Consider the following 26,050-nt stretch of genomic DNA (forward strand, 5'->3'; position numbering starts at 1 on the left):
AATGTTTAGATAATTTGAATTCTATATAGAATAGTGATATTTTTTGTGTGTGTGTGTGTGTGTATATATATATGTATATTTTTATATTTTGTATATATGGCTTCATATATATTTCAAGTGTAAATTCAAATCAAATGAAGCAACATGGACAATATTTGTGTCAATTTTAGATGATATAGTAGTTTGTATGTACAGTAGTGTGAAATGAAAACCAATAAATAAAATATAAAATAACATAAAAAAGACAAATAACGGGAATTTCAACAGCCACGTTGGAAGATTTTATTGACAAACATAGATTTTCTTTAAAAGACTGAGCAGAGCGTTCCTCGATGAGACCAAGCAAAGAGGCGTTTGGGAGGTGATGCTTGTGACCGAGGTGAGCGGATGGGGGGGGTGTGTGTGAAGGATGCTATGAAATGAGAGAAACGGGAGAATGACTCCATAATGCTAATAACCAGGAAGCAGCGGCTGGAGGAGCTGAACGGGGCGAGGAGAGGCTGATCCTGGTCTTTATTTGCTGGTATGGAACTGTTCTTCAAGTCAAGTCTCACACGCCTTCAGAGGAGCGTGTGAAATACTCCTGCATATGCTTGCATTCAATTCATAAGGCACCGGTTGAAGCATTCAAACACCTTGGAGGGGGAAAGAAGACCAGAAGTAACAAAGGAAATGATGCCAAACACAAACCACGCATCCCCTCCGAGGGACGACGGCAATAAGTTAGATATGGTATGATATATGCATGCATGCAAACGTGTCAAAGCAGACAGCCAAGATAAGGATGACAAGGTAGGGCATCATGATGGTGGAGCTTCCTCCACAAACATAAAATCATTGTACTTGTTTCCTGTATTGTGCTTCGTGTATAGTCTTTGTACTGTAAATTCCTAATCAACACGCATCATGCTACACGGCTGTACCAGCATACAAACACGCCCGTATGTCCAGTATTTTGCACTTCCTGGTTTCCTTCCTGGTTAATACAGGGGGGTGGGGTCCCAGGTATGTCACTGGAGGTGTGCGTTCCGGTATTCCCGCAGACAAGGGATGAGAGGTCATCATAGCGTGGTGGGCTGTCCTCTGCCTGCAAGCAAAAAACATACAAACACGATTTGTTGACGCAAGCTAACGCTTGTTGCACACAAACGGGGGACATTCGTGTCCATAGGTCATTATTATTTTATTATTATTTTCCTGACAAATACACCACATGATGGCGCTGTCGTTACGTCAGATTGACTTGAAATTTCTTGCACAGCTCAATGGGTTCCACAAAACAATCCACTTGTCCAATCCACAACACACCAATGTTTGGCCTATTTATGTGTATTATAATTATTATTATGCTTATTATAATTTGGTACACAAGTTCAGGGGACTGAAAAGCACCTGTTTCTTAAAGGCTCCTTGACATCAACTTTGCCGAAATATGTTGTATATTACTATTATTGTATATTGCTCCATTTGTGAGAGCAAACGGATAGTTGGGAAAAAAAGACATCGACAGTCGATGGCGCCACCTCCGCACTGCTAAAATGTTGTGTTGCTGCTGGATGTTCATCGTATCCCAGTCATACCCCAAAAGATGAATAACAAGTCTACTAATGGCTAAATTCCTTCCTGACCCGGATCACCCCCCAAAATTCAATCTGTTCTTGCATATCCCATTTCCCACAATTCCTGAACATTTGGTCCAAATCCATCGGTAACATGAAGTTATTTTGAACACAAACAAACAGACAAAGATCCTTGGCGGAGGTAATACGAGACTGTTCTACTCTCACCGAGTGATGCAACGTAGCAGTCGTGACAAGTCAGCAGTTCGTTGCGGATCCTTACGTCCGTCCCGGTTGCGGCGTCCCCCAGCTGCCCCCGGCACAGGCCACACTGCGGAGACACACGGACGCCGCGTGCTCGGCCGCCACTTTAGTGGTTTTTTAAGCCATCCAACGCTCGTACCTTGAAACAGCGCATGTGGAAAAACAGGCCCAGGGTGTCGATGATCATGGCCGCTCCTTTCCCCAGCGGCTGAGAACAAGCGGAGCATAGCCTCTTCCCGCTAACGCACCTGTGCCACACACACACCAGCGTCCTGAAAACGCCCCAACGTTGGTACACCCAGGAACACGTGATTGACAGTTATCACCTGCTGGGTGACGGCGGCAGCTGCTGCTGGTGGCCTGCGACGCCCTCGTGGGAATCGTACCTGTTGCACCCGCACAAAGAGAACACGTTGACTTTTATGTACGGCGAGTCGTTAGAGACCTTGGCGCACCGTTTAACGCCTTGCGACACGCCCGGCTGGGTGTTCCGGTCCAGGGAAGCCGTCTTCCATATTCCTGGTTTCTTCTCACACACGGAATCTGCAGGACAGCAACAGACGCCGCCTGCTGGTCAGACACGATCATAGCGTGACAGAGAATACCGTGCACCAGGGGGCGCCAGAGCGACCCGTTTGGGGCCGTTTGGGGCCTGTAGCTGTTTTTTGAACGGGCCACCATTTTGGGACACTAGCCTAACAAGACAACTAAACAAACAGCTAACATGGAAAAATCAGCAGCAGTCGTACACAAACAAAGCAAAATATGAAGAGAAAAAGAAAAAGAATTTTAAAATAAGGTGTGAAAATATTGAAATATAGGAAATATTAAGAGATAAAAGTGGTTTTCCAACAAGAAGTTACAATATTAGGAGAATAAACTTACAATATTATGAGGAAATATAATGTCATTTTTGGAGCATAAAGTTGAAATATTAGGTAGAAGTCCTAGAAGTACGTATAATAGTATAGTAGTATAGTAGTATAATAGTACGTATAATAGAAAGACAGAGTGGGTGGAAGTCCTAGAAGTACATATAATAGTTGGCCAGAAGTTCACCTTGCAGGAAGTGCAGCTTTGACGCATGCTGATCGTCTTTGTGGCCATTTTGCTGCGGACCAAGGCTGCTGATGGCGCCCTTGAACTGTGAAGATGGGGACCTCGGGCCCGTCTGGGTGGCTTGCTGCTGGACCAGGACGCGGGGACTGAGAGGCGCTACGGTCTCCTCCAAGATCTTTCTCTCCTGCAGAGACATGTCGCGCGTCACAATCATCCGTTGCCCCACTTAGTGGCCCCACTTAGTAGCCCCACGCACCCCCCCCCATCCAACACCCTTGGTACCTCTTCGTGGTGTTTGCGCTCCTGCTCCTGCACCTCCAGCTGGGCTTTCTCCCAGTCCTTCTTCAGCTTCTCCTGCTCCTTCTGGTACTGCTCCTTTCATGCACACAACACACAGTACACTTGTACGCCACGGCATACTACACACCATGGCGGTACAGTTCCGTACAGTACAGTACCGTACAGTACTTTCATAGGCAGCACACATGGCATACAGTACATCACATAGAACCAGTATGGTTGGACAGGATGATGTTTTCAGAATGTGCCACGAGCCACAATTTGGACACCCCGGGCCTAGCGGCTGAAGAAAAGCAACATGATCAAACATGCAGATGGTGCAGGTGCGCCTACTAGTGCTTAGATGGTGCGCCTTCAAGTGCTAAGATGGTCCAGGTGTGCCTACCAATGGTTAGATGGTCCAGGTGTGCCTACTGATACTTAGATGGTGCGCCTACGAATGGTTAGATGGTGCGCCTACTAATGGTTAGATGGTCCAGGCGTGCCTACTAATGCTTAGATGGTGCGCTTACTAATACTTAGATGGTGCGCCTACTAATGGTTAGATGGTCCAGGTGCGCCTAAGAATGCTTCGATGGTGCGCCTACGAATGCTTAGACGGCGCGGGTGCGCCGACCAAGCAGGTAAAGAATCAGAAAGCCACCATGCAAACACAAGGCGTGTACCTGTAGGAGGCGCTCCTGCTCCTGTTGCCACCTTTCCACCCGTTTACGCTCCTCACTGGGGTCCCAGACCCAGTGATTTACACGCTTAGCCAAGTTCAACATGGGGGTCTCAATCTAACCGGACCCCACACACACAGATAGCACAAGGACAGAAAAGAGGGAAGGCGTGAGGACATGTAGAGGACACGAGGGTTGAAGAGCAGGAAGGAAGGAGAAGGACGAGGAGGAAACCAGGAGATGTACTCACGCTGACGCTGCTCTCCTCCTGTTCTTCTGTGGATGAAAGACAATCTCTTAGCACATCTCCATGCCTCACACACTTTCACTTTCACTTTCCCCGATGGGGGCCTCGCCCCAGGATAAACCTTTGGACTCCCCGGTCTTCCTACCTGTGAGGGCGGGAGAGGATTCCAGCACGCTGGTGGTGGGTGAAGACGGTAGAGATGCTGACGTGGCCTGCTGCTCTCCTGCAGCCTCCTCACACGTGGCGATGCCGTTCACCTGCCAGTCAAAGATTTCTCAGCCGTGGCCCCCGCGCTGTTGCTGCGGTGAGGACGCTTACCTGGTCCTCTGGGGGGTGTGGCTCCACCACGGTCTGAGTCAGCTCTGTGACGATGGTGGTCTTGGTGATGCAGTTCCTCCCGCTGAACAGCGAGCTGATGGTGGAGGAGGAAGAGGAGGACGTCTGGGGAGGAGGAGGAGGAGAAGACTTGTCCGGCGTCTGGTGGATGCTTTCAGGCGCAGTGGAGGAAGCCTCGTTAGCTGGGGGGTCCTCCTTCTCCGACGGCGAATGCAGCGGGGAAGCGGCAGAGTCCCCGTTCACTCGAACCAGGCCGTCCATCTGGGTGCCCCCAAGGATGAGGTCACAGCCAAGAAACCAAAATTACAATTACAATTACAATTACCATTACCAACACCATTAGCATTAGCATTAGCATTACCATGACCATCATCAGGTTACATACTTGTTCAAAGTCAGCATCACCTTGACTAGGGTTGCTCTATATTGCCTTACTAGCCTAGCGACAATGCTAAATGCTAGCGAGGTGTGTAGCATCGCTAATGAAAGCGGTCACATGGTGCAAACAGGAAGCGGTTGGACCAGTCACCTTGACTCCATGCGAGCTGCAGGGCTGGCGGTAGGGCTTGGCCGCCAGCAGGGGGACGGGTCGTGAAGGCGAGGGCGGCGTCTGAGAGGGCGTCACGGCGGGACACGGCGCCTCTGCCATCCGAGGTGGTGCGCCCACTGCCATGACAGGTTCTGGAGATGTCCGCTTCGGAGGTGGATGGGATTCTTGGGATCGCCTCAGTGGGGTTCCTGGAGAGTGGAGCCGCGCCTCGGCGGAAGCGTCAAGTGGCGTTGCTTTTTCAGCCGCTCTTCTCATCCCGTCACATTCCATGAGTTTGTGCTCCGTCCATTCCGGCTCCTCCGCCGCCTCCGCCGCCTCCGCCGCCTGCTTTAGGTCCGGCTCGGGGTTAGAGGTGGACCTGGGGAGCTTGAGGTAGTCCAGCGTGGCGTCGCTGATGGTGAAGCGGAGAGCGTAGCGTTGCAGAACCACAGCCGCCTCCTCCGGGGTGGCGGCACTGCGGTAGGCCTCGCAAAGCTCCGCCTCTCGACGCTCCCTGGAAGCATGGAGATTTTCCAGTGTGAGGCAGGACTCATCTTGGACGCATTTTCAAACTGACCACTCACTACAAATCATCTGCAAACATCAGAGTCCATGGAGATTCTGGTCTAAGCTCATCTGTCAGCCTGTCCATCACCATAGCAAACAGGAAGGAGCGTGAGCGTGTAGTAGCAGGTACATCCATGGTAACGTGTCCTACTTCCTGGGGGCATTGATTTCACACAGCAACCCAGAAAGGAACGCTGCACCTCGCCTCAAAGCAAAAGGCTCCAAATGCAGCGTTAGCGTTAGCATTAGCGTTAGCATTAGCGTTAGCATTAGCGTTAGCATTAGCGTTAGCATTAGCGTTAGCATTAGCGTTAGCATTAGCGGCCTGGGGCTCAGTGACATGTTGGGGACTCGTGGCGGCTAGCGCCTCCTTTGGCGGTTAGAGTAGAGCTGAGTAGGTAGCGTGTAGTGGAAACGGGACAAGGCCTACTTCTCCTCCAGGATCTCCTTGTAGGTCTTGATGCTCTTCCTCTTGTTGCAGTCGCCCCCATCCTCCGTCATTCGCTCCATCCTCTTCCTCTCTTCTTCTTTCTTGATCAGCTCCTGCGAGGCGCAGCGTCGGCGGCTCTTCCAGCGGGCCAAGTCCTGCAGTGGACCATCACGTCGTACGCGTCACTAAATATACCAACAAACTGCTTAGCGGTCCAAAATATGCAAGTCTTTCTGGCCTATAAGACGTGGGCATTGAAACATGTGTAGTACATCACACTGGTCGCTAGGGGTCAGTACTGGCCAGTACCCTGGACTGGTGGCCAGCCAATCCCAGGGCACATAGAGACAAACAACCATTCCCACCCACATTCATACCTATGGACAATTTGGAGTGGCCAATCAAGCTAACATAGGGGTGTTATTGAATGTCTGGAGGTCTCTAATCATGTTAAAAACCGTATTGAGAAGGTGGTAAACAGGTTTTCTATGTCGAATTGTCTTGAGGTATGTCTACTCTATTGGGTAATTGGAGTGTAAAGGTGACTGTAGGGGTGTTATTTGATGTGTAGAGGGCTCTAATCATGTAAACAAGATAGCAAGAGGATGGTAAATATGTCTAAGTAAGACATGCCACGTTGTGCCATTACCACGGTCGGGTATGGAACCAACCATCTCGATAACGGATGCATTGCTCGGCTCTTACGCTTTGCCACTGGTCGTCGTCCTCCTGGAAGGTGTTGCACGGGCGCTCGTGATGCGACACGCTAGGCGGCTGCATCACGTGTCCTGCCGGGTCGTCGTTGGCCATGTCGCTGAGGCTGACGCTCCTGGACAGCAAAGACCAGCGGACACTCAAGATGATGGAAGCCAAGAAACAAACAACACAAGCCCGAACCCCCACGGAGACAAAGAAGCAGGATGTTGGCGGCAGCCATCTTTACAGCCAAGCGTGTTAGCCATCACAATACACAAGGTTGCATTGTTAGCCTTAGCATGTTAGCGTTAGCATGCAAACTTACTCGGTGTCTTGGGACCTGAAAGCAACTCGTCGGCTCGTCCTGGAAGAAGAAAATGGGGTGAAGACGAGGGCGAGAGTGGGGGGGGGGGCAAAGACAAGATGCTGAAATCTCACATCATTGGCGGCAGGTTTTCATCCTCCGCCCACAAGGATGTCTTTCTTGGCTCCTCCTCCCTCCTTTCCTCAGCCCTCGCCAACTTACTTCCTAACTCTACCGCCCCACAAGGCGGGAGGCGAGCCTGCGAGGACGAGGACGCCTCAAGGACGTCCCCTTTTTGCTCCCTGTCATCCGCCAACGGCCCCGCGCACTCGGGGGGTGGAGTCTGATGTCGGGCTGCCACACCCACGCCGCTGCTGAGACTGTGGAGCCGAGCCGGAAAACGATGCAAAGACATCCAAGATGGCGACCCCCGAACGCCAACCACACACACGCCCGTGCAAAAGATTAGGTACACCTTAACATGACCTTTACATGACCCCACACAATGCTGGCTGTCAATCATCCATCCTTCTGCTATCCTCACCAGGGTGGGGCTATGCTGGAGCCTATCCCAGCTGGCTAGGGGCGGGGTCCACCCTGGACTGGTGGCCAGCCAATCCCAGGGCACATATAGACAAACAACCATTCACACTCACATTCATACCTATGGGCAATTTGGGGGTGAGGGGGGGGGGGGGTACCTGGAGAAAAGCCCCGTCTGGGGAGAACATGCAACCTCCATGATGAATTAGCCAAAAGTTAGTAGTACTAGGGGTGGGGGTGGGGGTGTCCAGTCACGGTGCAGGCGTACCTAATGTTGTGTCCCTGTGATCTATGGCCGTTAGCGCTTCCTCCATGCGTTGTTAGCTGCAGTAACACAAAGCGTCCACCAGGGCGTACCTTCCGCCGGGCCCCTTTTCTCCCCGCTCGGGTTCGCTTGGCGGCCGCTTCACCCCCCCCGGCACCGGCAGGAAGCGGCTGAAGGCCACGTGTGATTTATGGAAGGCCGCGGTCCTCCGAGCCATCATGTCATCCTTCACCAAGTCGGGCGGAGCCTCGTTTGCGTCGCCACCGTCAACGTGCTCCCGCTTCACTCTACCGTGTGGAATCTCATCTCCCGCTTCTCTGTGACAAGAACCCCGTGAGATGTCCCAGCAACGCCACACCAGCTGGTGCCACAGTCCGAGCGTCCCACCTTATGTTCCCGCTCTTCATTCGGTCCACTTCCCGGGTGCCAGCGCCGCCCTCGCCCCGGGAGCAGCGCTCGGAAGCGGGCTGAGGCAGGAAGCGGATGCAAGGCGGTGCCGCCGTGTTTTCCTTATGGAAGATTCCCGTTCTTCTCACCATCATGTCATCTTTCCGAACATCCGGTGTCCTCACTTCCTCCTCCTCCTGCTCCTTCATCCTCTTCTCCGGACAGGCGTCCAGCTCAGCAGGGGAGCAAGGAGCCTCTGGAGCGCCGGGGGAAAGGTGGGGGTGGGGGCTGCTTCCGTCAGGGAGGCTGTGAAGGCATCACATGACGATCTGACTGGCCACCCAAGACTGCAAGGACGCGGGACGACATTCCTTTCCTTCCCCTTTACCTTACCCGTTACTTTACCCTTTACCTTACCCTTTACCCTTTACCTTACCCTTTACCTTACCCTTTACCTTACCCTTTACCCTTTACCCTTTACCTCCAACTCCGTTTCTAGCTTCCTTCTGTACTTCTTGTCCACCAACACCAGGGGGCGACGATGTTGACTGACTTGCTTTCAGCTTAGAAGAAGAGCTTGGTCGTGATGTGCTAACCACACGCCGATTTTGTTCTAAAATAGGGCTGGTGTCGGCGATACCGATCTGATACCGACAGTTGATGCAAATGCAGTACACCTACCGTGTACTATGTTTGTAATAGTAGGGTATTTGAAAGCATAGCATAGCATAGCATAGCATAGCATAGCATAGCATAGCATAACATAACATAACATAACATAGCATAGCATAGCATAGCATAGCATAGCATAGCATAGCATAGCATAGCATAGCATAACATAGCATAGCATAGCATAGCATAGCATAGCTCATAAATAATAAAGATCTTCGTGGACTATGGTGGACTTTGTCTTTCCACATCATCTCCATTAAAAAATGGATGTTTCCCAGCAGGACCTAAACGTATCATGAACTCAGGTTTCTTTCTAAAAGCACAAAGCAACCGCAATAAAAAGTTGCTAAAGAGCACTAAGGAACACAAGTACTTGTGTTTGCTTCGCTACCTGCGTTCCCGCTCCAAGAGCAGGGAGCCCAGGCCATTTGTCGGCACGGCGACGGTTGCCTTGGAGAGGAGTCGCCCTGGCAACTCCGACTCCGCCCCTTGGCCGATCTCGGTCACGCCGCCAAACGTCACCCATTTTCCGTGACCCCGTCCGCCGGGGGAGCTTGTGCACGTTTTCTCCAAGCAAGACTGACACACGGGGGCGGGGCTGGGCTCGCTGTAGTCATGTGACACACACACGCACAAGAGCGCAAAATGAGCAGGTCCACACAACTGAAGGGATGGACATCAGACCTCAGACATCAGACAGGAAGTAGAAGAAGTACACAAGATCTGGCTTTGTTCATTTTCTAACGCTTATTCTCACGAGGGCCGCGAGGGTGCTGGAGCCTATCCCAGCTGTCTTGGGGCGAGAGGCGGGGTCCACCCTGGACTGGTGGCCAGCCAATCCCAGTCTTTCATGCGACTTCCTTTTTTAGGCACACAAACAAAACCTCCTCTGTGCTAGCTAACGACGTCAGCACCCCAACACAAAAACTACACAATAGCCTCCTTTTCTCTCTTCTCACACACACGCACACACACACACTCGCACATGCACGCACATGCACACGCACACACACACACACACATCGCCGGCCACATTCCCATTGAGCCTGCAGTGAAGTACAGAATAAGGTAAGAATAAGTCATCTGGAGAAAGGGAGATTTAAAGCTGCTGTATGATGCAATAGGCAGCCACTAGGGGGCGTGTTTTCATGTCCACTGGTCCCTCCCAGACGTCCGACTCTAACCAAAGCAAATGTTCAATGTCAATCCAATTCCTGTTGCAGACCCCCAAAAATGTGAACACAAGCAGCGTTCCATGCAGGCCATGATGAAGGAAAAGGAATGTAGGACGTTCCCGTCAACATCCGTCTTAGCTGCTCTTGATGGAATAAAACGATACAAGAAAACCAGTTAGCTGGACTGGAAAACCACCAGAGAGCACAGACCTAAGCCATCCACCATTGTTCCCCCGTAGCGGGATTTACAGAATTCAGTCTTCCTATTCACATTCCTCGGCCATGGAAACATAGCATCAGCAATGGGATATGATATCAATATTAGTCCAGTGGTTATTAATAAAAACTCTATTTTCCTTACTGGCGGTCTTCATCTGGATCTAGTTCCATACGCTGGATATGACTCGCCGCTTGCTAAGATCCAACATCATATTTCTAGACATTTCCCTAGTTCTGAAGTGGACCTATGATGCTCACTGTGGGCCCTTTGTCTTAGGACCACACATGGCTTTCTCTATCTTCTACAACCTGCACCCACCCAGCTTCTTCTTTGGCTCTCCAAACCTTCCTTTTCATGTAGTCCACCCATCGCTCTGACATTTTTGTGCTGGCCTGGGGAATCAAACAGGACCGTATGGCCACCTTGGGACCAGAGTGGCGAATCCATGCAACACCACTCCTCTTCCTCAGGGAGCAGACGGGCAAGGCGGGAGTGTCGCCATGTTGGACGTTGAGTGCAGACTTCTTCTATTCCAGCACGGTGGTAGACGTGTTCCATACACTGCCCCCCACCGTTGGGGAGCAGGGGCCGCACCGAGTATGAACACACCCCGTCTCTTCAGCGGATTGCTACTCATGTAGTAGAAGTAGAACCCAGCCTAGGACTACAAAACTACAAATAAAATGGCTGCCAAAACCAACAGCGCTACACGCTTCACTGGCTGATAGCTAAAAGCCTCTAGGAGGGTCACAGTTTGACCCTGGAACAGATCAACTGAATCCAAATAGGTTGGAGGTTGACCATGTCCTGGTAATAGAGGACAATGTGGCCACCAGGGCTAGACTACAATGTACGGTTCTATGTTGAGTACCTGACTGGATTGGGCTAGCTTTAAAGAATCTATAGGGTTCCCCATCGGAAGAAGACACGCCTACTGGTAATGGGACACACACACGCACACGCACACACGAACACACGCACGCACACACGCACACACACACACACACACACACACACGCGTCATTGAGTGTGTGGGGGGGGGGGGCACCTGTGTTCACTCATCCTCAGCCTCTCCCACTTCCGCATGTCCGCTTGGCTCATGGCGGCGGACGCCAAGCTCATTGGTCCACCGTCCCGGTGAAGGGGGCGTGGCCTAGCATGAACCCGCCTAAGAGCTAGGTCGTCCGTCAGCTTATCGGGCGTGGCTTTGACCGTTCCCTCGCCTCCCTCCTCGGCCTCGTCCTTCCCCCTCTCATCCTCCTCTTCCTCCTTGTCCCGGTGGCGAGGGGCGGAGTCTTTGCACGTTATGATGTCAGGGATTTGCTCCGCCTCGCTGTCCAATCACCGTCGAAGAAAAAGGAATTGTTAGAAGAAATAGTCTGGAAGGAATGGAGGGGAAGACACACACACACACACCGACCCCCCAGGGCTGCCCCACCCCCCACACACCGTGCCACACTTGGTGGGGTGTCATGTGAGAACGTGAAAGGTATTTCATGTCGGAGCAAGCAATATTCCCAAAGTGAGGTGTGGGGAATCCCGTGGTCCTGACCTGGTTTGTTGGGAAGAGCGCCTGATGCCTTCCCAGCGTTCCCGGTCTTTGCTGCTGCACGCCGGCGGCACAAACTGAGGCACCCGGGGCGCCGTGGGCCCGCGAGGAGCCCGCCGGGACGCCAGGTCGTCTCTTCTAACATCCGGAACCTTCCGCCCCTCCGCCCCGTCTTCCTCGTCGTCGTCAGAGTCCCAAGCGTTTTTGTGAGAGCTCAGGAAGTCATTATGGCGGCGGAGGATGATATTTGGGGACGCTGATCTCTGGGGCTGCTCCTTGGCGGGGGAAGGTGAGGAGGAGGAGGAGGAGGAGGAGCTGGGTCGGGTCAGATGGGATAACAGTCATTTCCGAGATGCTTGGAAGTCCACGGCCGGCAGCGACGTGCACGGATTTAGTTGGACACACAAGCTCGTTAGTCGCAGTCCGCCCACAAAACCAAACGGAATGTGCATCGCTTCCCAAACGTTCAAATCCACGCTGGGTTCTCCTGTTCAACCATGCCAAACTTTCACATCGGGTTGCCGACCCCGGTCCTAGCATAGCACGGCTAGTTACCCTAGCTAAAGTAGATCAGAGAACAACACAAGCACCATTTTCCAAAACAGCCTGGGGGGAACCAGGTCCGAGCACAACACCGATGGGACATCCAGAACTCAGGTAGACACTCCTTAGTGGACTAGGCTTCCATGGTTGGTGCTATGCTAGTACCACCATCCATCCACCCAACATCTCCTTGGTGGACTAGGCTTCCATGGTTGGTGCTATGCTAGTACCACCATCCATCCACTGAACATCTCCTTGGTGGACTAGGCTTCCATGGTTGGTGCTATGCTAGTACCACCATCCATCCACCCAGCATCTCCTTGGTGGACTAGGCTTCCATGGTTGGTGCTATGCTAGTACCACCATCCATCCACCCAGCATCTCCTTAGTGGACTAGGCCTCTATAGTTGGAGCTATGCTAGTACCACCATCCATCCACCCAGCATCTCCTTGGTGGACTAGGCTTCCATGGTTGGTGCTATGCTAGTACCACCATCCATCCACCCAACATCTCCTTAGTGGACTAGGCTTCCATGGTTGGTGCTATGCTAGTACCACCATCCATCCACCCAGCATCTCCTTGGTGGACTAGGCCTCTATAGTTGGTGCTATGCTAGTACCACCATCCATCCACCCAGCATCTCCTTGGTGGACTAGGCCTCTATAGTTGGTGCTATGCTAGTACCACCATCCATCCACCCAGCATCTCCTTAGTGGACTAGGCCTCTATAGTTGGTGCTATGCTAGTACCACCATCCATCCACACAGCATCTCCTTAGTGGACTAGGCTTCCATGGTTGGTGCTATGCTAGTACCACCATCCATCCACCCAACATCTCCTTAGTGGACTAGGCTTCCATGGTTGGTGCTATGCTAGTACCACCATCCATCCACCCAGCATCTCCTTGGTGGACTAGGCCTCTATAGTTGGTGCTATGCTAGTACCACCATCCATCCACCCAGCATCTCCTTGGTGGACTAGGCCTCTATAGTTGGTGCTATGCTAGTACCACCATCCATCCACCCAGCATCTCCTTAGTGGACTAGGCCTCTATAGTTGGTGCTATGCTAGTACCACCATCCATCCACACAGCATCTCCTTAGTGGACTAGGCTTCCATGGTTGGTGCTATGCTAGTACCACCATCCATCCACCCAGCATCTCCTTGGTGGACTAGGCTTCCATGGTTGGTGCTATGCTAGTACCACCATCCATCCACCCAACATCTCCTTAGTGGACTAGGCTTCCATGGTTGGTGCTATGCTAGTACCACCATCCATCCACCCAGCATCTCCTTGGTGGACTAGGCCTCTATAGTTGGTGCTATGCTAGTACCACCATCCATCCACTGAACATCTCCTTGGTGGACTAGGCTTCCATGGTTGGTGCTATGCTAGTACCACCATCCATCCACCCAGCATCTCCTTGGTGGACTAGGCTTCCATGGTTGGTGCTATGCTAGTACCACCATCCATCCACCCAGCATCTCCTTAGTGGACTAGGCTTCCATGGTTGGTGCTATGCTAGTACCACCATCCATCCACACAGCATCTCCTTGGTGGACTAGGCCTCTATAGTTGGTGCTATGCTAGTACCACCATCCATCCACACAGCATCTGGTTAGTGACCAAGGTCCAACTTCCAAGTGTTTCCACAAACGCTCGCTAGTGAGGAAGACTTCACACAGCCGTTAGTGAGCGAGCACGACGCCAACAAGGTTTACACCAAATTCACACCAGACGCGTATCGTTCGGCGATTTAAAAGCGGAATCCACATTAGAGGCGTCAGTGCAGGCGTCTGGTGTGAGTTGGGGGTTCGTGACCAGCACGGCTACCAAAATACTGGTCCGAGGTCCAAGCACTTCCTCTCTGACCTTCCGTAACGAAGGGCAGCAGGCAGAACTTGAATTCCCGCGTTCTCCAACTTCCGCAGCCTCGCCTGTTCCGACTTGGCTAGCTCCTCCTCCTCCTGTGTCTGCCTGCCGCCGCTGTCGTCCGGCGCCCAGGTGACCGTCTTTTTGCCCCCGGCCAGCCCGGGAGGGGCGTGACTGTTTGGGGGGCGGTGTAGCGTCAGGGGGAAGCTGAGACAGTGAACGCCTCGCGTCGTCCTTACCTGCGCTGCTCTCCGTCCTCTGCCTGCGCTTTCCGCCGCGGGGTTAGCACGTAGGAGCTGGCGTTGCTCCGGTTGGGAAGGAACTGGTTGAAGGGAACGGAGCTCCGTGATTCGCTGCCGGCGCTCCGTCTGGCCGACATGTCGTCCTTCTGCACGTCCGGCTTCCTGCCGCCGTCGACCTCCACGTCGCCGCCTCGTCCTGCATGAGACCAGAAGCCGTTCTTTACTTCCTGCTTGACGGAGGATGACTCAGCACTTCCAAACCGACACACAACGGAAATTCCAAATCAGGGAAAGAACAAACCGTCAGCGTGGGCTCGGTTGACCACGTCAGGCGAAGGGCTGTGTTGCGAGCGAGAGCCGAAAGAGTCCAGACTGGCAAAAACAGACAAACAGTCGGATGATAGAAATGGCCGCAGAAAGGAGACAGAGCATGAAGTTGCTCTGCGTGCCTTGCTTAAGGGCAAGTCCGAGTCCAGGGTCGCCATGGTAACAACATGTCTGACCTGTCCAGCGAGTCGTCTCGCGTGTGCCTCGGCGGTGAGAGCGACTCGCTGCGCTCCGAGTCCCAGCAGTCGTAGCCGCTGTCTCGTACGCTGCGCTTCTGGGAACCGTCTCCCGACTCCTCGCTGTCCTGCACGGACGCACACGGATGCGGTCAGGAATGAACATGGATACAGCTGGAGGAACAATCGGAGAGCACCATAGATGCCCGATGTTGACATTTACACCATAAATATTACTGTAGTACTCCTACGTCTATTGTATCTACATATTTACATCGGTAATACACGCTAACACCTAGCATAATACTGCTAAGTCTTTATATAAGTGTTGAGCTATGAAAACGATACTATGAAAAATGATACTGTCCTCCATCTGTCCTGTCCTCCATCTCTCCTCCTTCTGTCCTCCATCTGTCCTGTCCTGTCCTCCATCTCTCCTCCTTCTGTCCTCCATCTGTCCTGTCCTGTCCTCCATCTCTCCTCCTTCTGTCCTCCATCTGGCCTGTCCTCTATCTGTCCTCCTTCTGTCCTCCTTCTGTCCTCCTTCTGTCCTCCTTCTGTCCTCCTTCTGTCCTCCATCTGTCCTCCATCTGTCCTCCATCTGTCCACCTTCTGTCCACCTTCTGTCCACCTTCTGTCCTCCATCTGTCCTCCATCTGTCCTCCTTCTGTCCTCCATCTGTCCTCCTTCTGTCCTCCTTCTGTCCTCCATGTACTCACCACCTTCATTTGTGCCAGCAGTCCTTCAAACTCCTTCAGGTGGAGCGTTGGTCCGCTGTACGAGGCGCAACCGCTGGCGGCTTTGCCCAGCCAGAACATGGTGTTCAGCACCTGGGAGACACCACAAGGTCACCACAAGGTCACCAGGGGCGGGAGCTTCCTGGGGAAAAAGACTCACGTTTTTCAGCTTGCGGCTGCAGTCGGAGTCCCTGGTGGGAAGAGGAAGCCAGTTAGAGAAGGTCCTTAAAACCTGAATAGTCAGCTGGTTTACTTGAGGTTGGCTCTCATGGACGTGTCCTGCAGGTCACCCGGGTCAAAGAGCTGCGAGCCCTTCAGGCCCAACTCCTGGCAGCCCCGCAGGAAGACGGACAGATTGTCCTGCAGAAGACACCAAAGATGTATCACGCATCCATTCCTGGACCAAACCATTCTTGGTAGAAATGTCTACGTTCTTTTGGATTCCTCCTCCGTCAATCACCATTTTATGGTGGTGGTGGGGGGGTGAAGACTGGAAAGGGGGGGGTGCAGCCCACCCGGACGGGCGTCAGCCCCTCCCACTTTATGATATTTCTAGTGCTGATAACTTCTGATTGGTTCTCATGACTGTTTACTGAGATGTGGGCGTGTCCTTACCAGGCCGGCTATGGGGGTGGGCAGTCGGTTGATCTTCTTGACCAGGCCTGGTCTGATGGCACTGAGTAGCCTAGGGGGGGGGGGGGGGGGGGACCAGCATGGATCATAAGGATCATAATGGATCACAGCGCTGATGTCACGTCTTACTCGCATAACAGGATGCCGTTCTCCAAGGCGCCGCGGAAGTCCTTGGCTCCAAAACTCTTCCCTGTCACCGCCTGCCAAGGGGAAACCATCATCATCATCATCATCATCATCAGTCAATCCATCATTCCATCAATCCACAGCGTATTCTCCACTTTTTCCTGCAGCCACTTCCATCTAAGCGTAGTTCTAGTAAATTTCCGACTTTATTCCTGAAACAAATTCATAAATTCCCAAGGATTTTTCTCAAAAGTTGACCACTTTTCCTTGTAAATTTCTAACGTTATTCACGAAATGTACTACTTTTTTCCTCCTAAATACAACTTGATTCTGGAAAGTTGGCGAACACGTGGCCTAACGCTCGGTCGTAAGAATGCAATCCTGCTCTCCAGGAGATGGAATATGGACCCCCTGGACTTGCAGCAAACCACGACACAGCAGATCTCCGTATGTCACATGACCATGTTTGGATTTCCTTGGTGCAACAAATTCTGGGATGTCCACCCCACGGTCCTCCTCGTTCCTTTGTTGGGCCGGCTAAATTATGCATGAGCGTGTTGTAAATATTTTAGGAGTCCAACCTTTAGGAAGCCAAGCAGCAGATGGAAGCATGGCAGACACCAGGAAGAAGAAGCAGACAGGACGCCACGGCCGACGGGCGACATCTGGACGCCTCAACAACCCGGAGGGAAACACGTGACACGGCAACGGCCGACCTTGGTTTTAGACGCCACACCCGACGGGCGACATCTGGGCGTCTCAACAACCCGGAGGGAAACACGTGACAGGCAGCACCCGCCTGGTTTTAGACCCCACGTACGCACGCCGCTGCTGTTTCCTTCACAGCCTGACAGGAAATCAGCAACATTTGGCAAACCAACGCAGGACGAAGCGCTTTTTAGTATTGGGACAGACAGGCTACGGCTTTGGGACTCCGCTGTCCAAATACTTATGCCCGTACGGCTGAGCCGACACGTGCTTTATGCTGTTTTCTTAACGATGATGCCAAAAGTCATAAGACAAATCATAAAAACACAACATTTGCAGGAGTCGTTCGCCACAAGTAGAAGAGAAAAGGCGGGCGTAACAGAAGGACAAAACAAGAAAAGACATCCTTACAATTACCGCAATAAAGTCCTACATTTGAGAGAAAAAACTTGGAAAGGTACAAGAATAAAGTTGTAAAATTACGAGAAAAAACTCATCAATTTAATAGAAAAAAGTCATAAATTCATGAGAAAAAGTTGGAACTGAATAAAGTGGTGAATTTCCAAGAAAAAGTCCTAAACGAAGGAGAATAAAGTTGTAGAAATGTTGGCCTGACGTTGGCCTCCGTGGTCGTCTCCACGATGCCAACGATGGGATGACTAATCTGAGCGTGCTCAGATTAATATTAATATCCCAATAATATATATGGGCAACAAAAAGGGTTGCTTCTTCAACAGTCAAGCTAGTTGGACTCACTACCTCACCAAGATGGCCGCCACGGCTGAGGTCAAAGGTGAAGCTAGCAAACACCCAATGCATGTAGTATGTTCCACTTTGGAGAGATTGCCCACTAAACTTTGTATTAGGCAATAAAATACTTTAAATATTACTTGTTTGACTTGATAAAATAACCATTTGTGTTCATCTTAATATTATGGGCTGTAGTCTAGTCGCAGGAGTACTAGTCCAAACAGACCACCCAGCTACGTGCTAGCAGCAGCAGCTAAGCTAGTTAAATAAAGAAATAAAGTTATGAAAAATAGGCCATAACTGCTGTTTTATATATATATATAACTGCAATCCAGGAGGATTATACTACACACACACGCTAATCTCGTCCCATCATCGTCTAACATCGGTGGGATACAGCATCTCTTGCTGGAGAGTTGGCCCGGTTTTATCACCATGGCAACAACAATGAAGTGGGCGTTCCAGTTTACGTGCGTGGATGTTTCTAGCGGTGCGTGGGATCCGTGTGCGGTTCGAGTCCTCGGTCAAACTTTTCAGTGTTGTAACCCGACACACCAATGGCCACCACAACAGGTGACGGTGGCGTATTTATATCCACGCTGGCTGTGGAGGCTCGTCTTACCTCGATCCACTTCTGTGCCTCCAGGCAGGCTGGCTCCGGGTGGCGGGCCGGCTCCGGGTGGCCGTCCGGTTCCGGGTGGCCGTCCGACTCCGGGTGGCCGTCCGACTCCGGGTGGCCGGCCTCCACCGACGCAGGCCAGACGTCGCTATCCGAAGCCTGGCTCGCCATCGCCGGACAGGCCGTTCCGTGAGTGGGACGCTTGTCAGTGCTCCCCACGCGTGTGTGTCCACTACACCGTTATCCTGCTGCTCCACGCGTGAATGGTGGAATTCCCTCCCACGCTCACATACACACACGCCCGGTTGTGGTTGAGATTCCTCCCCGACGATGAGAGGCGAAAGCACCGTGAAAATAATGATGGTTGTCCTACGCAGGGAGCGCGCGCGAGGCTGACCGCGTCCTCAGTCGACAACGCTGCGGACACGCGCTTGTGGAGGCGGAGACGCGCACGCAGGAATCTGTGCGTGGGGGGGCGGGGCCAATGGAGCAAGTGTCCTGTTATTTCACGCCTCACCGGAAGGATGGAGGTCAAAAATGGTCAGCAGATGTTCGATTCTGGCGTTCGCTCGTCCTTCAAACTAATGTCTGGTCACATCACACAATGTCTGGCATGAATACATGAATATGGATTGGAAAACATTTTCATTTAAAAAATGATCATCTATTACAACTTTTGCTCCATGGCAACATGTGTTATCATTAAAAATGATTTCATCATCCCCAAACATCTTTTCAATTGATGGGACATGAAGGAACACCTTGACAGGAAGCATTGGCTTGAAAGTACACTATAAAAGGTACCCCCCCCCCCATTGGCCAAATGGTTGCAACCGCATGGCACCTTTGAGCACTACCTGAGTTCCACCTGTGACCGTGATGGTCTTTGCCTCGGATCCTGAATGAGACTACAAAGATGTTACGTTGACTCGTTTATTTAGCACAACAAGTTGAATGATCTACCACAGCTTACTCATGGTTAGCATGAGGAAAAGCAGCTATGCTAAGCTAAGCTAACGGGTGGGTGATCAATGTCAACAACACTAGTCTACTGTGCAAAGTAAAGCAAACACATTGCACTTTAAATTCTTCAAAAAACAAACCCTGAAGCGACTGAAGCTGAAGCTGTGTGAAGACCATCAGCTTCAAAGTACACATGGGCTGTAGGAACGTCAGCTTCAAAGTACACACGGGCTGTAGGAACATCAGCTTCAAAGTACACATGGGCTGTAGGAACATCAGCTTCAAAGTACACACGGGCTGTAGGAACATCAGCTTCAAAGTACACATGGGCTGTAGGAACGTCAGCTTCAAAGTACACATGGGCTGTAGGAACATCAGCTTGAAAGTACACACGGCTGTAGGAACGCCATCCTACTATTCAGCAGCATAAGGCATCTAAAACAGTTTGGTTGTGTCATGACTACAACACTCATTTGTACTCTTAAGGGCATTGAAGCATAAAAGCGTAGAGACCAGTACTCGAACACAGCAATGGGATTTGGGATTCCCTCGTTTTCCTGCATTGATCCCAGCCAGGGAATACCGTGTGCAAGCCCAACACTGAAGTGTTGCGGTGCTGGGATTGTGCCGGATGGGAGAGTGGGGGTGCAAACGCCCGGCCTCAGATGCAGATACGTGGCGTCTGACGGAGGTCCACAGTTTAACAGCGACAGAGAGCCACGGCGGAGAAGCGAACTTCCCCGTGTCCTCGCTCCACAAAGCCGCTGCAGACTTTGGCCGCGTCCTAGACCCAAGGGGGGGGCAAACGATAAAGTTCAAATGCGAGAGGAAATGTTCATGTTCCCACTTGGGTGTGCGCCCCTCCCTCCTAAAATTTGGGTACCACTGTGCTCCCAGTAAAAGGTTAGCCTGGAGCCCTGGGATTAGTCCCCGTTAGGAGATATTTGGCTATATGTTCTGGTAGTACATGCCCCCGCCCCCCCAAGGGAACGCAAACCCAAGTCCCTTCCATACCGTTACGAGGGTCTCATCTTTGGTGGGTCCATGCTTCAGAGGGCCGTTCATCATCCCATCTTAGCAGCAGATTAGACAGGACACATCAATACGTCATACACATACAGTATGTACACTAAATATTATACAGTAAACAGCTAACATACGGACACTGCTAGCATGGAGTACACATTAGCTCAATGCTGGCATGGGATGTGCTGCCTGTTGTGGTATTTGTGGTTGTACTTTGAGGGAAGAACATACTACGTATAGTGTCCAAAACAGACTTTTGTGGCCACCTCAGTCAAGTTTTTTCCTTGTCATTTGCAGATGGCAGAGATCTACTGTATCTATTCAGGTGGAGGCCGTACAAAGAATCGGGGGTGCCATCATTTCTGAGAGCGGAGGCTGCCATTTGTGGAATGTAAGGATGTGCTTACCCAATTCCAGAAGTTGGCCATTTACGTTGACAAAGGCAATAAAGTGGAAGTTGACTTTATCGGCTTCTGGCTGTGAGATTGTAGGAATAAAATGAAGAAAAATGAAACAGTGAAACCAAAATGAAGCATAGCCTCAGGGTGTGAAGTAGTCTTACCCTACATTGTCCCTGTGCAGCAATCTCATTGTGAGCAGTGTGGATGGCCTGGGGAAAAAGCCCGAGAAGGCTGAATTACAGCTAAAGCTAACAGCTGTTAGCTTTAATTCAACATTACAAGACAGAAGCACACAAAGCTTTGGTGGTCTCTGGCGCCCCCAAGTGGGTTCAAAACTACATGCAGTAGTGGTTTGATTCAAGCAGGGCTGCAAGCATTTCAATAATTAGGCTGTTACAAAAAATATTGGATTTTTTTTCCCTGCTTTGTAGAATTGTTTACGGAGGAAGGAGTGGATGTTTAAAGACACAGGAAGATTGAAGAGGCTGAAGAAAGTGACAAGGCAAAGTGAAGGAAAACTGCCAGAAAATGTCTTAATCGCAAGTTGACCGTGTGCCCGTTGGAATTTGTGGTTTGTCTGTACGGACCAACAATGAAGTCTGCATAAAATGACCTCCAATGGCCACCAGGGTAGAAAATGTGATTTTTCCTCACTTATTTGTGTTCATTATTATTGCACGACTAAGTTACTAGTGATGTAATTGGCTTACGTTTGGGTTGTGTTACCTTGATTTTGGCTGTTATTTTTTTAATAAGCGTATGTTTATTGTATCTTCAATGGTTGCTAAAGACAATGCTAGCCAGTAGTGGAACATACATATACTGTATGGTGGATTTGGTTGGAATGCTATTGAAACAACAAACAAATATGAATAAATCAACAAATATGAATTAAAAAAATTGAATTAATTACTTAAATATCTGACAGTGTGTGTGTGTGTGTGTGTACAGATTCAGACAAACATGGCGGCGTGTTTTAGTCACCTTATTCTTGTCCAGATGTTTGGCACGGTCTTCAGCAGACAGCTTAGCAGTCTCATCCAGAAAGGTCTTCAAGAGAGAACCACCCTCTGCGAACAGCAGCAAAAATGCTAACGGCTCCCTGACATGATTCATCACTACACGGTTTGTCACCAGGCGCTACGTTTTTGAAAGCAACCGGTAAATTGGCAAAACATTGTGTTGCTGCTGGATGTTCACAGTATCCCCGTCATACTCTTAAGTTAGCTTTCTTTTCCAGAAAAAGATTTAAAAAGGGGAACTGCTCTATTTTTGGAATTTCGAAATGAGGTTGAACGGTGAGAGCTAGCTTCTCATGGCTGGTGCCAGCAACCAACTATAAATCTGAAAAATGACCATTGGCTTTCAAAAATGAAACAATGTAGCATGTAATTACGATCACAATTAAAGCTGGTGAATCCATCGTTGATGGATGGGTTTATAAACTGGGCGCATTTAGGCTGGGTTATCGTACCAAATGTCAGTTTGCTTTGGTTGTTGCCAACAGCGTGCAGTAGGGCGATGGTGCCGCAGGAATTGACCGCTGTCTGCTTCAGGAAATAAGCATCGGAACCTGGCACCACTTTGTCTGCCTGCTGTTGCCTGAAAGATTCATGCTGACACACACACACACACACACGAACACAAACACACACACTGTCAGAGTAGATCACTTTCGAGCCAATCTGTGCAGTAACTATCAGAGTTGGATAAACACCCTTCACAAGCACCCCTACATTTTCCAATAGGCTTCATTTCAGCTTTAAATATTTATATAATATATTTTGTATAATCAAATTGAATGCCCCAAAATAGTTATTGAAAGTACAAAGAGTGGATGTCCAAATTGGCTCCGGTCTTTCCGGTCATGTGGTTGTGGGCCTAAGTAACTGAATAGAGTTTAAACCCCCATTACGATCGCGTCGGTGCTCATCGGTGTGTCACCCGCCCCTTTGCCACCTCAGCATTACCGCACCCCTGGCAGGCCGACTGGCAGCCCGTTTGGGTCAATGCCACACCCAACATGGAACACCATCACCAGAATTCCACTACATTCAATTTTACCCCCAAAAGGGCTATCATTACAACAATATTTGAGATTTTAAGCAAATAACTGCAATTTGCTCCAAGTGTTTAGTGTACATGGCGTGTGATGACATCAAATAGTTGAAGACAAGATGATGGAAAAGTGTCCAAAGCTGATCTCAGGCCAGACAAAGTAAATAATGCTTGCAACATGACAATCTGTGCTCCTACACCCAATCAGTGTGTATGAATACAATGGTGTATTTGTCCTTCATGGTTTTTCGCTGCTGGGTTCCACTGGGTTCCACTGGGTTCCACTGGGTTCCACTGGGTTCCACTCCACCAGAGCTGCTTAGTTGTGCATACAGTATCTGAACAATGCAAATACGGTGCATCTACTATGTAGTATTTATGCTCCGATTTGGCCATGTCATTTGAGGCGGGGCTGGCAGTAACCGGATATGACGTCACGCAAACACCCTCAATGTGGCGCTGGGAAAGCATGTATTGATGTACCTGTTGTGTGAGGGGGAAAAGCAGCATCAAGGCACAGCAGGGCTTGGGAACAGCGGACAGTTGCTCGGCTTCCAGACCGAGGACGTCCACAAAACGCCAGCTTTCACCGACGCCTAGTTTACTCATCAACTGTCATACAAGACAAAGAAAAAGCATTTTAAATAGCAATAAAGTCTTAGAGGAGGGGACCTTTGCTGCCGTCTGGTAGTGCTGGTCCAGACAGACCACACCCATTAGCTAGCCGGCAGCTAATGGTGCCGAGGCTCAAGCTAGCTTATTATATTATAGGTATATATATATATATATATATATAACACCTTTTATCACATCTATTGTCTTTCTTTTTCAAAACCATACCTCAAAACTTGTACATTTATGCCGTCGCACAAGTCGATAAATGTTCCTTCGTAAGGCACACTGAGGTTGTCCAAACTTACCAGACATTTAAACATGTCGCCATGATTCAGCGGCTTTTTAATAACCCACCTTGTTCAGCACCTGTAAACATCACAACATCACAATCAATCCTCTGTGCCCCTAAAAGAATGGACTGGACTGCGGAAGCAACGTTTCCTCACCTCGGGGTTGATTTCCATGGGAGTCCACTCCATTTTGCAAGTGTTTTATCCACGTTTGATTCCGGCCAACTTTGATTATTTGCTATTTTTTCGCCTGCTTTTTATAGCGGCGAGGGTCATACCATTTAGTGTCATCCGGAGGGGTGGGGCGGAGAGCTCATGCCAAATAACCATTTCATCGCTGGCAGATTTACTGCATTAGTATGTAAAAAAACACGTTTAAAATGCTGTGTGGTACAGTGGAAAACACTAAATGATCATTTCGGGTCACGGACCCCAAGTTGACCCCAAGTGCTTCAAATTCTCCACCTTTTGGATCTCTTCTCCTCGGAACCTGGAACGTATCAATGCCAATCTGAAATCATTGAATAATATGAAGTTCCAAAAGCTCTTTTATCAAATATTATTAACAATAATAATAGCTAATGCTATTTTAATCTTCCTACATGTGGTGCATATTTGCATTCTTGATGGCCTGCTTCACAAATATGACTATTGTTGGGATGCAGCAAAGCCCCTGTGCTCTTACATTATAGCAAAAATGCTTGTAGCCACTAGATGGTGCTGTTGAGTGGAATCTGGAGATGACAAATGAAGGCACGGCGGCAAAGTCACTCCATTCCTACAGTTTGGCATGTCACTCTTTTCCCTCTTTCCATAAACTGTACACCCAATCATCTCAACCACGTCAATCATCATCCCTCAACAAGCAGTTTGGGCTAAACCAAGTCATCTTGATTTACATTTGTCCTATAGTGTAATGACGGGTTTGATAACGAAATCGGTTCGATTTTTAAACTATTTCTATTGTAATTGACTTTTTTAAGCGTGTAATTAACCTGAGGACTGAGGCCCAGCAGTGACCCCCCCCTGCTCTGTTTGGTTTTATCCACTTCAAGCCAGCAGTCTGGGGGTGCTGGTACCCTGCCTGTGGAGGGCACCCATCCCACACATATCCTGACCTGATGGGTGAACAACACTGAGCAGGAATAGCTAGGAGGCTAGGAGGCTAGGAGGCTAGGAGGCAAGGAACCTGAATTGCAAAGCTTGCCAAGACAATAAAGCCTTGAAAGCAGATCCTCTTTCCTCCATTACTTATTCACTAGGAGGCAGTGGAAAGCGTACACGTCATCATGCTAGCAAGGCCCAGGATATCATTGTTGCTCTGTTACACCTCAAGGTATTTGGTATTAGGTATTAGGTATTAGGTATTAGGTATTAGATATTAGGTATTAGGTATTTGGTATTAGGTATTAGGTATTAGATATTAGGTATTTGGTATTAGGTATTTGGTATTAGATATTACGTATTAGGTATTAGGTATTAGGTATTTCGTATTTGGTATTAGGTATTAGGTATTTGGTATTTGGTATTAGGTATTTGGTATTAGGTATTTGGTATTTGGTATTTGGTATTAGGTATTAGGTATTTGGTATTAGGTATTTGGTATTAGGTATTAGGTATTTGGTATTTGGTATTAGGTATTAGGTATTTGGTATTTGGTATTTGGTATTTGGTATTAGGTATTTGGTATTTGGTATTAGGTATTAGGTATTTGGTATTTGGTATTTGGTATTTGGTATTAGGTATTAGGTATTTGGTATTAGATATTACATATTAGGTATTAGGTATTTGGTATTTGGTATTAGGTATTAGGTATTTGGTATTAGGTATTAGGTATTTGGTATTTGGTATTAGGTATTAGGTATTAGGTATTTGTTATTAGATATTACATATTAGGTATTAGGTATTTGGTATTAGGTATTAGGTATTTGGTATTAGATATTACATATTAGGTATTAGGTATTTGGTATTAGGTATTTGGTATTTGGTATTAGGTATTAGGTATTTGTTATTAGATATTACATATTAGGTATTAGGTATTTGGTATTAGGTATTAGGTATTTGGTATTAGCCATTAGGGCCACATTGAAAACCAAAAAGCTGGCATTTTGAGAATAAAAGTGTAATTAAATGGTACATTTGGGTGTGATGGTGTCAAGCATGTCAGAGGAACAAAAGAGCAGAGTTCTTCAGGAAGG

The 26,050-nt window shown here is 49.5% G+C and overlaps 3 protein-coding genes across 9 annotated transcripts; all 3 read right to left on the reverse strand.

Annotated features, from left to right (window-relative positions):
* Positions 1–260: 260 nt before the first annotated feature.
* Positions 261–18,909, reverse strand: LOC131129096 (LIM and calponin homology domains-containing protein 1-like). Of its 5 annotated transcripts, XM_078793738.1 has the most exons (28): positions 18,503–18,909; positions 16,426–16,496; positions 16,279–16,348; positions 15,917–16,023; positions 15,824–15,854; positions 15,646–15,756; positions 14,927–15,054; positions 14,725–14,795; positions 14,421–14,619; positions 14,182–14,355; positions 11,768–12,079; positions 11,264–11,548; positions 7,088–7,333; positions 6,975–7,013; positions 6,659–6,782; positions 5,954–6,108; positions 4,957–5,470; positions 4,410–4,688; positions 4,237–4,348; positions 4,095–4,120; positions 3,848–3,961; positions 3,165–3,257; positions 2,883–3,066; positions 2,279–2,390; positions 2,150–2,209; positions 1,963–2,071; positions 1,788–1,890; positions 261–1,087 (listed from the first exon to the last, which is right to left on the reverse strand). In XM_078793738.1, exons 1-28 carry the CDS (start codon positions 18,668–18,670, stop codon positions 1,062–1,064), a joined length of 4,023 nt encoding a protein of 1,340 aa, XP_078649864.1. In that variant the 5' UTR covers positions 18,671–18,909; the 3' UTR covers positions 261–1,061. The 5 variants fall into 5 exon arrangements, with proteins under 5 accessions (XP_078649864.1, XP_078649865.1, XP_078649866.1 ...); XM_078793739.1 differs by lacking the exons at positions 11,768–12,079; positions 14,182–14,355; XM_078793740.1 differs by lacking the exons at positions 6,975–7,013; positions 7,088–7,333; positions 11,264–11,548; positions 11,768–12,079 and adding an exon at positions 9,212–9,427.
* LOC144899846 (uncharacterized) lies at positions 7,218–9,204 on the reverse strand. The gene is made up of 2 exons (XM_078793744.1): positions 8,149–9,204; positions 7,218–8,078 (listed from the first exon to the last, which is right to left on the reverse strand). Exons 1-2 carry the CDS (start codon positions 8,355–8,357, stop codon positions 7,817–7,819), a joined length of 471 nt encoding a protein of 156 aa, XP_078649870.1. The 5' UTR covers positions 8,358–9,204; the 3' UTR covers positions 7,218–7,816.
* Positions 18,910–19,418: 509 nt separating the features above from the next.
* uchl1 (ubiquitin carboxyl-terminal esterase L1 (ubiquitin thiolesterase)) lies at positions 19,419–24,092 on the reverse strand. Of its 3 annotated transcripts, XM_058071854.2 has the most exons (9): positions 24,009–24,092; positions 23,917–23,928; positions 23,431–23,559; positions 22,364–22,505; positions 21,874–21,959; positions 21,051–21,098; positions 20,896–20,965; positions 20,477–20,535; positions 19,419–20,246 (listed from the first exon to the last, which is right to left on the reverse strand). In XM_058071854.2, the coding sequence occupies exons 1-9, from the start codon at positions 24,039–24,041 to the stop codon at positions 20,163–20,165; spliced, it is 663 nt and encodes a 220-aa protein (XP_057927837.2). In that variant the 5' UTR covers positions 24,042–24,092; the 3' UTR covers positions 19,419–20,162. The 3 variants fall into 3 exon arrangements, with proteins under 3 accessions (XP_057927837.2, XP_057927845.2, XP_078649863.1); XM_058071862.2 differs by lacking the exon at positions 23,917–23,928 and having other exon boundaries at positions 24,009–24,078; XM_078793737.1 differs by lacking the exons at positions 23,917–23,928; positions 24,009–24,092 and adding an exon at positions 23,868–23,897.
* Positions 24,093–26,050: the final 1,958 nt, after the last annotated feature.

The sequence above is a fragment of the Doryrhamphus excisus genome, linkage group LG9 (assembly GCF_037039965.1).
Source record: "Doryrhamphus excisus strain RoL-2023G ecotype Guam linkage group LG9, RoL_Dexc_Guam_v1.1, whole genome shotgun sequence".
Classification (NCBI taxonomy): domain Eukaryota; kingdom Metazoa; phylum Chordata; class Actinopteri; order Syngnathiformes; family Syngnathidae; genus Doryrhamphus; species Doryrhamphus excisus.